Raw genomic sequence first — 10,637 nt, 5'->3', positions numbered from 1 at the left:
CGAACCTGTTATGAGCATTATTTTTTTGTAGGCTACATGTGTTTGCATGCAAACGTTGTTTTCAGATTCAGCGGAATTCTCACATCTGGTAAAGTCGTGAATCATGAGCTCATTAGCAAGGCTATATTACTAGTCATCTGGGCTCCTGTAGGTGATGTTAGCGAGTGGTTTGACTAGCCTATTCAGTTTCCCCACGTGTGTGTAAGTTTCAAGGTAAGCTAATAACTTCCTCATTGGGACAGGCCCTTTTAAGTCTTGGAGATGGAAGACAATGGTATTGAGATGGTCAGTCAACTTGAATGCAAGAGATTTAATCTGTGCAGCATGCTAATCATGCTAACCGGATAATTTAGCTTGTTGTCTTCTATGCGTCATTGCTTTCACGATTGTGAATGATAGGATGCATGTCGAGGGACGGGTGTCCATTGAGCGCGCACGAGGGAGGACGAGAGAAAGCGGGCCATGGAGAATGAGTTTAGGCTACTTAAATACTGTTTGGTAAAGTCCTATGCATAGTGCCTCCACCCTAGCAGCGTTATGTTGGTGCAATCAAGCTTCCAGGGATCTTGTTTTCATGGAGACAGACGCGGTGTGCACGGAGTGGAGGGGCTGTGTACGTGTGTGTGTGAATGCGTGTGTGTGTGTGAGCGAGAGACAGACGCATGAGTGACAGAGAGACGGAGGGAGAGCACGGAAAGGAAATTCAGCTTAATGAATGCTGCGTGTTTTTCAATAGCGTAAAAATGGTCAAAATATTATTAACAAATATTCGAATACATTCGAAGTTTGATATTAATAAACAAACGAACTTCGAATATGATTTTTGGCCAAAAGTCAAAGCCCTAACTCAAGCCAGGTAAAACCGGTTGTTTTCATTTTTTCTGTCCCGGCAGTGACCTTGAGAAACAGAGAGATCTATATGACACATACTGTAGAACAGGACTGCAAGCTGCTCAGTCTATTGCAGCCTTTGCGATTATTACTATGCTATTGCTATTGCTATTACTATTGCTAATTGCATTTGTTCCAATAGCAATTTTGTTTTGGTGTTGTGATGCCCTGAGCTTTTACATTACATTACATTACATTTGGCTGACGTTTTTTAACCTAAGCGACTTACAACATGGTAAAAACATTTTTAAACTTCTAAGAGTAATTCTAACAACAATTTAACAACAATAAACAAGAACCACAATAACTTAATCAATGAGTGGAATCAGTGCATCAATGAGTGCAATTGTCCGTAGGGGGAGTGCAGCTAGGGATGCTTACTAAACCTCAGTGCACGACACAGGGCAGCGGTCAACTGGACAGGACACTTAAAAGGGCCTCAAGCAGCAGGAGAGCCCTTGTGAGAGATCTGCATTTCTACTTTTGATCTGGAGCCTACTGTACTGTACATCTGAGTCAGCTCAGCTAATGAGGCTCTGAGGAGACGCTGTCCTTTAGGTTGCGCTTACATGCGTGCGTATGAACCCAATTAGAGCGGCGGATGTTTCATGTCGGAGGGACCATACGTCACATGTGACTTTTGGACGTGCGGCAGGAGACAAATCTCCGGCTGATGCATGCTGGGTAATGAGGGAATATTCCAGAACATTCCTCACAGTGTGGCCATGAGGGGCTACAAAAGCTAACACACACACACACACACACACACACACACACACACACACACACACACACACACACACACACACACCATGAGGGGCCCTCTAAAAATACTACAGTGGGAGAAGACCTGACTTAAGGCACAGAGAAACTCAAGCTTACACACTGCTATTCACCCGCTATATAATACCCCCATTACAGAACTACTGAGGCACACACACACATACTGTACACACAAACACACACACACACACACACACACACACACACACACACACACACACACACACAAGCATGTAAACACGCACGCATACACATGCCTGTAGACACGTATGCACACACACACACACACATACACACATGCATGTAGACACGCATGCACACTCACACACATGCATATAGACATGTATGCAATGCATACACACACACACATGCATGTAGACATGCATGCATACACTCACACATACACACACATGCATGCATGCATACGCATTACGCACACACACACACACACACACACACACACACACACACACACACACACAAACACACCACAACACACATACATACATATATACGTACCAACACACAAAAAAGTAATGAACAAACATACCTACAGTATCTACACATGCCCACATCACCCCAACATACTGGTACGACCAGCCTTGACCTCAGAGGGAAATTCATCATTCATATCCATCCTCTCTACCCCTCTTGCAGCCCTGCCTCGTGTATAGGGGCCCTCTCAGCTCCTTCATATGCATCCTTCATGCCCTGCCTTGTGTCCTAGGGGCCCTCCTAGCTCCTTCATATGCATCCTTCCTGCCCTGCCTTGTGTCCTGGGGCCCTGCAGCTCCTTCATATCCATCCTTCCAGCCCTGCCTTGTGTCCTAGGGGTCCTCCTAGCTCCTTCATATTCATTACGGCAGAAACACTTCCTCTCTCGCTAACTTTGCTGGCCGTGATTGTGTGTGAGGTCAAGCAAGTGGCCCTCATCTCCCCCGACCTCTCCTGTCTGGCCGCTCCGCCTCCTGCAAATGTGTTTACTGATTCAAGGTGACGAGGGAGGGATTTGGGGGAGATGGGGGGATATTGCACAAAACAAGACAGTGCTGACCAGAGAGAAGATGCAGAGTGTGCATTAATGCATGTCATGACCCCATACAGACACACACACACACACACACACACACACACACACACACACACACACACACAAACACACACACAAACACACACACACACACACACACACACACCTCTGTTGGTGCATATACACCAGCATTCAGACAGCAATAGAGAGAGAGAGAGAGAGAGAGAGAGAGAGAGGGAGAGAGAGAGAGAGAGAGAGAGAGAGAGAGAGAGAGAGAGAGAGAAGTAGAGAAGTAACCACTGTTAATACCTGAATGTCTGTCTGGCATGGAATACCAGTATAGAAACGGGATTAATCATCCTTGGGTTGTTCCATAATAATAATTATCATAAGTTACAGTAATGTCCAAGGTTCCCAAATGTTAATGTGAAAACACTTCAGCACACACAAACGCGCGCAGACGCGCACACACGCACGGACGCACGCGCGCGCGCGCACACACACACACACACACACACACACACACACACACACACACGCACATGCGCTCGCACACACACACAATGGAGTTTATCATATTTCGCTTTGAAGCGGAACAATCTACTTTGTCTTGGCCAACTGGGTCTGAAGATAGCGCCTCAAATTACGCTCTTCAACATTTTGTTTACGGCAACACACAGCCAAGAGTGAGCATCTGTGATGGGGCTAGTATGTACTATGTAGTCCACTGCATGTGGTGCGCACATCCAACATAAACAAAGCCTGCAGCAGCGCTGGAGCCATGCAGACAACTCAACTCCGCGCAGTTATCTTTTCACCCATCTTCCGTCCCACCTTATCATCCATCTTCCGCCTCTCAATTACACGTTGTTCAATTAGTTCATCAGCGTGTTTCCGATATACCGGTGTTAAATCACTTGCTCGGTTGCTCTAAATCACTTGCTTGATTGATCCGATTGATCAAATATCAGCGCGCTTGTCTCCAAAAAGGTATTACGAGTTCAGTCTCTTTTTTAACGCTGTCATTAGGCTACACCAGGAACAAGTGTAGAACCTTGTGTGGATTCAGACGCACATGGATAAATGAAAAAGTAATGGTTACCTTGAATGCAATGTCATAAAACTCGCTGCTGTTGCTGAACGCGGGGCGACTGGGGTGGACCACTCCTGTCGCCTGGACCACGGGCACGAGGGCTTTCCCGCTTCGGCCACCTTCTTTGCCGTTGGGAGTTCCGGTGCTGGGGCTCGCGGTGCCACTTTTGTTCTTGTGTGCCTTCTTTCGTGACATCTCTGATTCAGATCCGAGCCTCTGTCTGTCTTCAAGTTTACGCTGGAGAACGGCTATCTGCAAAATACTTCCGCGAAAACTTCGGTGGTCTCTCCCCGAGATGTCAGGCAGATTCCAGGTTATCGAAGTGTAAAGGTGGCAAACTCCGTGCAGCCTCGTTCACTCACCTGCCTTTTGGAGACATGGCTGCTAATGATTACCCTGCGATACTCTGATACTGAACACAACCGTCCGAGATTCTACAGCAACTCCGCCCATGCACTGATAGATGGTCGTCTTTGTTGCTCTCACACTTGTCTCCTACTCGTCGCACTATCCGAGTATTCAGACGAGTGTAGGGGTGGTGTTGGCAGGTTGATGTGCTAAAGCACTTCTGTCTCCTATCGCCCGTGTGTGCTCTTTCAACAGTGTCTTCCACAAAGCGCGTCCTGCAGCCGTCTGTGCGCCGCGATACCACATCCCTCTGAGCGCAATATCGGGAACCACAGAGAGAGGAACTGGGGTTGATTTGGATTAATAGACCAATAGAGACACGTGGATAGATAGATAGATAGATAGATAGATAGATAGATAGATAGATAGACCCCAAAACATGATTGTTTCATTATTGCTTGTTTGTATAGTATTGGTCATTTGTAGGCCTAATACAGTTTTCCTCCCCTTTGCCCAATTGTTCGATCAGATTAATCAATCAATCAATTAAACCCCCTTATTTTAAATCTTTTATAGGCCTTTAAATGTAGGCTATGTAGGCTATGAGAGCCGTTTGCCTACAAACTGTGTAACTCTGTTTTTGTTTGTTTTGAAAACGGTATGTCAGAGTTGACAAAGCATTAAAGCAATCGAGAGAAAACGGTATGGCCCGATGTCCATGTTGTCATATCTGTGTGCACACGCATACGGGAGGAGAGCGAGCGCTTTCAAGCACCTTGCGTAACTCCAAGAATGGCCGACAGCCATCTGACTCACATCACCTCTCGAGCGAGACTTAACGGCTCTTGGGAGTATTTCTAAACTTCTCCAGACAACGTTTTATTTGTTCCCTGCTGCCTGCCACAAAGTAATGTGGGTTCATTTTTTTTACAGTCCATGTCCAGCATATCTGAGAGCACAGGCCTTTTTTTTTTTTTTTAATCGGCCTCACTGCTCAAGTGCTGAGTACTTCTCGCGCTCCGACCAGACCCCGGAGAACAGATGGCACTTTCCATGGTGCTGATATCGGTGACAAATGCCCGCCGTTTCTGCGCGCGATGCCAGCAAATGCATGATGACTGTCCACCTACTGACCACTCGGTGATGTGAGCTGTTTTCACAACTAAACAAAACCGCTTGCTCCCATAGACCTAAAAGAAATGGACAAACAGACTCCGTCGTTCTCAATGAGAGGGGGCTGAAACAAAAAATCGTTTCCTGTTCATCGTACTGCGCAGACTCAAACTCATTTTGTGACGTTGGCCGCCCTGAACATTGCTGTAACTCGTCTGATAGCTGCTAGATGTTCATCAGATATTTTGCCATTCGACCTCGACTGACTGCGATTTATTGGATCTTGTAAGTACAATCTGATTCTTTTTTAAACATATTTTTAGTCTTTGTCTGAATCACTCATTTCTTGCAAAATGGTATTTCTGTACTGTTAAGTCGATGATCACGTTTTTAAAAACCTACATCGAATAGATTAATAAAGCGTTAGACTCGCTAAAGTCTAGCTATGGCTAAAGTCTGAAGTGGATAGCTGCTAGCAAAAGAAAACCGTTAGAGGCAGACAGGCTAACTTTTTACTGTTCATTATAGTTTCACTAACGTCAATCGTAATGTCGACCGTCAGTATTTATCAGTATTTATGAGTAGATTGTAAATTATTAGAAGTGTTATATCCTTTAGTAGTGTTTGTACTCTAGGCGCCAGTTAGCATGTAACAGCATGTGAATGAATGAACTGGCCACACTAGCATGGTGCATTTATACCTGACGATCTCTTTCAAGACATTTGAATAAAAAACGGACATCATGGTTAGTATTTATAGGGTCTGTACATGTGGTCCCTAGCCTGGTTTGTCTGAGAATTAAGTAGAAATATCCTTTAGAAGTGTTTGTACTTTAGGCGCTAGTTAGCATGTAACAGCATCTGAATGAATGAACTGACCACTACTGTATGGTGCATTTATACCTGACGATCTCTTTCAAGTCATTTAAATAAAACATGGATATCATGGTTAGTATTTGTAGAGTCTGTAAATGTGGTCCCTTGCTTGGTTTGTCTGAAAATTAAGTGGAAATATCCTTTAGAAGTGTTTGTACTTTAGGCGCTAGTTAGCATGTGCCAGGTGTCATACCATTGCAGTAATCATCTCACTAAACACGTCTTTTCATATCCAATCTGTTCAACAGAGTATACCAGTCAGACCACTACACCTTTGCCAGCACCACCACCCAGCAAGCTTCATCAACTCCAGCCATGCCGGTAAATACATAATACAGTGCCTATTGACAGCCTACACACCCCTGTTCAAATGCCAGTAGCTTGGTTCATTGTTAAATCCTGTTCTTAAATGTGTTATTGTGTTTTGGAAAGGTATTGCATTACATTACTCTTCACCTTTTGCTTTTGTAGTAGAAAACATGTTGATGGTAGTGAAAAGGTAGTAAATTCAGCTCAATTTTTTTGTATGAACCCCGCCATTGCAGTAATCATCTCACTAAATACGCCTTTTCATTTCTAATATGTTCAACAGAGTTTACCAGTCAGACCTACACCTCCGTCAAATTCGCTCACAACGCTGCCAATAACACCCCAGCAAGGTAGAACTGCATTTTCATTAATCTGGCACCAATATCAAGGGAGAAACAAGCCATGAATGTCTGTCACAACTTCTTTGCATCTTTACTTTTTGTGTCATGCCAATTCCAATCTATTCCTTTTGATTCATAGATTTTTACAGACTTGTTCTGCAGCACTTCCGAACAATTGAGGAGGAGCTGGGGTAAAGCAGCAGGTGGCTGTGAACACATCTATGCTGCAGAAGCTAGGTGGTGGTGGTGTGGCGGATCTTGGCCTCGTGGAGGACAACAACAGGCCATTGAGTAATGTTGAGGACCTGGACGAGTTGGAGAGGCGGCTTGCATCCGATGCGGACCTGAAAAATCAACTGGTATGTCTGTTTTTTAAGTGTTTTGCCATGTGATTATTGTAGGCATAAAAGTCCTAGCCTGGCTCTCGTAATGAATGTGGCTCTGCCTTGCTTTAATGTGGACTTACTCACTGATTCAAAAATACTATTCAAATCACGGAATGGGTGTCGAGAAGTGAGACCATGTGAGTAGCCATTGTTATCTGAAACAACTGTCGCATTTCACATCTCTTTTCCCTTCCCCACTACATTTTTGGGGAACAGACATCATATATTGAGAGCCACGTTATTCAACTCCTTTAGTGTTGTTAAACTTGAATCTCATTCCCAAGTGGAGCGTTGTGTGCTTGATACATGACATGTTGTCACTTTTTGTCATCATATATACCCTCTGTATTTGATGGTTGTGCATGAAATAGCAAAACAGTTAAGCTGAAAACAGCTAAGATGTTTGACTGGAAGTTATGCCATTGTAATTTTGGTCTTTGTATTTCAGGTGAACATACTTGGGAGGGAAAACCACCTAGATGCTGTTAAGAGGATGCTGGGCCGGGCTTTGAGGAGGTCCCTGGCGCTCCAAATTAATTAGACTGGTGCAGCAGGAAAGGTGGCTTTTAAGTCCTTACACCTGAAGAGTGTGTTGCATATTAATATCATTATTAAAAATAATTTTAATAAATTGTTTAAGCATGTAGAAGAAATAAAGCATGTAAATGAGCATGTAAAAGAAATAAATAAACAAAATGTATTGAACCTAATACTATGTGTGGTGAGTCTGTGTGATAGTTGCTGAGGATAAATGTTTTTATATTGGATTATTAAATTACAGAATACATTTATAGGTTTCTCATCAGCAGGCACTGTCTTCACCTTAGTAAATTTGGTAACTTTGGTAAGCCCTGTAAATAATTGTAAATTGTTCTGATTGAGGGCAAATGGAAAGTGTTATAATGTATTATTGCTATATTTTAGTACATAATTTTAATTATTAAGGCCATAAATAAGGCCAATTAGAAGCTGGTGGGTAGTAAGCGGCAAAAGGGTGGCCCTTTATCTGGAGCCGCTTCTGAGCCGCCGGTGGACCGCTAGAGAACCGATGAGCAAAACTCCAGCGGGCCACTGGTGGGTACCGCCGTTGGACCGCCAACTCTGCCGCTGGTGGGCCGCCAGTGGGCCACTGACCTATTGCTATCTGGGACATGTCTGTACTGTGACACAATATCAAAGCAACACACAGAGATAAATAGTGACAGACACATTTTTGTTTTTTGGAGTTTTGAGAGGTTTTGGACACTTGAGAATGCCTAAATGCACGTATTAGGAATTGCTGTGTAGCACCTACAGTACATACATCTATATGTCTGCTCCAAACGTTGTGCAGTACCTCCCAAGACCATGATGAATCAGGAAATGCATGACCTGCACATACTGTAAACTCTACGACAGTAAACCTCAAAAACAATAGGCAACTTTTATTTTTTGTATATGATGTTGTGAAAAAGAAACTTCATGAAGTAAATAAAATCCTGAAGGTAAATCTATATCTTGGCCCATGTCATGTGTCTTTAATTTAAGCCCTGAGTGATCATTGTGCTGCCCGTGGAACTTGGCATAATGACTGTTATTGTATAAAAACAAATCGTTCAAAATGTGTTCAAAATTTGGCAAGAATCTCCATCTGCATTAAGCATAGACAGTAAAAGATAGGCATTAAGAGGTTAAAGGTAAGTGCAGTATTTCCGCAGTGGAGGCAACACACTAGGCTACTGAATTTGTTATCACTTATTACTATTTATTAAGCTCTAGTAATAAATAAACAGTGATCAGTCATTAAAGTTAAACATTTATTTATGTATGTATTTATTACGTTGAACATTCATTACATATCAAGCAGAGTAGAAGATATCAAGTCGTGTTCATGTTGAAAACTACCACACATGATCATCTTCAAAACATTAATGGAGGAGAAAAAAGTTTGAGTCTTCTTTTCCAACGTTCGTTTTTAATATTAATATTATGTTGTCTTGCCTATAGGTAATGCTTTACCCTATCAAACAGTAGGCTACCGTGGGCTATACGCTTTTTCACTGATCTTGTGAATGACTTTCCGTCATGGTTTTCGTGCAGGCTGGACTGAGCTCTAACACAGCTCTAACAGCCAACACTGAGCTTCTTCTTTTTTTTTTTTTTTTTATTGCAAAAATACAAGTTACATGTTATAACAATCAATTATTTCATATACCATTCAACATGTACATATTCAACAGCATATCAACCATACAGATAAAACAGAGTGTACTTATCACATTGCCAGGGGAACAGTCTAAAGAAATACATTGAAAAGATCACAAGCAGTAATAGTTTTAAAAGCTTTTGGTTTAGTACAAAATCTGATAGAGCAAATGTATTGCTTAAACTCATTGCTAAATGCAATAAAACACGGTATTTTCCCAAGAAACTTATTTTTATGAATATAAAATTTAGCCTTAATAATAAGTAGATCATTTAAGAATAGCGCATTATTTTGTTCATTTTCCACAAGACCAAATAGTACATTTTTCCAGAATAGTTCAAAATATTCATCAATGTTATTCACAATAAAAAGACATAGACTACGCCAGAACTCTTTTACAATGGGGCATTCCCAGAACAAGTGTACCATAGTTTCAGGAGATCTTCCACAAAAGGTGCAATTCACATCTATATCTTTCTTGAATCTTTTTTCTATATATGCTTTAGTCGGGTAAACTCTATGAATCATCTTGAAGGACACTTCTTTCACCTTGTTTGTTATTAGGTAGCGATTAGGAAGGAGCCAGACTTTCTTCCACACAATATTATCTACAAAGTTAGACCAGAAGGCAATTACATACGGTAGCGAGGTAACATCTCTCTGAAGCAGAGCTCTTATACATCTATTGTTACCATGGGTCTTGGAAAAACACATTTTACCTACGGATGTACATGATGGAGATAACAAGGACAACTGTGAACACTGAGCTTCTGACAACACTGAGCTTCTGATCCAGACATTACGGGAAATGTGACGTCGAACGTTAGCTTCCCTACAACCGACATGCTAAAATACTTCTTTACGGGAAACCAACGTAATATACGGGGAAACAGTGAATTAATTTTGACTTCGATACCCTATATAGAATACACAGAAGCTATAAGGGAGACAAAGGGCACATGTTACATGAAGTTATGGGATCGCAAAAATCTGAAAGTCTATGGCCGTCCAAGGGAGTTAGCAGAGTGTTGATCACCAGCTCATTTCGTGTTTCTACTTCCGGGAATATGCCTGCCCCCTTGCTTGCTCCTCATATATTCACAAAATGGAATTGTAACGTCCACTTTCCAGCTCGCAACGGCCAGTTTCCTGAAGACCTCTGTATGAATGCTAGGCTACCTGTAGCTCACCCATAGGCTAGTAAGCTAACGTTTGGACGGTTTCATTCTTGATTTTGTCAAGTGTCGGACACAGAAACTAAAGTTAGTGGACCCTCTGAATC

At 42.5% G+C, this 10,637-nt stretch overlaps 1 protein-coding gene and 1 long non-coding RNA gene across 2 annotated transcripts in view; one reads left to right on the top strand and one right to left on the bottom strand.

Annotated features, from left to right (window-relative positions):
• Window positions 1-4,373, bottom strand: part of LOC134077084 (ras-related protein Rab-26-like) — a 138,639-nt gene extending 134,266 nt beyond the window's left edge. Inside the window, exon 1 of the mRNA XM_062532473.1 lies at window positions 3,807-4,373. Within this exon, the coding sequence (XP_062388457.1) occupies window positions 3,807-3,992 (186 nt within the window). The 5' untranslated portion in view covers window positions 3,993-4,373. The remainder of the gene's footprint in view (window positions 1-3,806) is intronic.
• Window positions 4,374-6,387: 2,014 nt separating this feature from the next.
• On the top strand, window positions 6,388-8,264 carry LOC134076184 (uncharacterized). The gene is made up of 4 exons (XR_009938555.1): window positions 6,388-6,455; window positions 6,727-6,793; window positions 6,924-7,143; window positions 7,619-8,264. It is a non-coding gene; the product is annotated as an uncharacterized LOC134076184 (long non-coding RNA).
• The last annotated feature ends 2,373 nt before the right edge of the window (window positions 8,265-10,637 follow it).

This window comes from Sardina pilchardus, chromosome 3 (genome assembly GCF_963854185.1).
Source record: "Sardina pilchardus chromosome 3, fSarPil1.1, whole genome shotgun sequence".
Taxonomy (NCBI): Eukaryota; Metazoa; Chordata; class Actinopteri; order Clupeiformes; family Clupeidae; genus Sardina; species Sardina pilchardus.
Note: the sequence above shows the minus strand (reverse complement) of the source record. Positions and strands in the feature narration are given on the sequence as shown.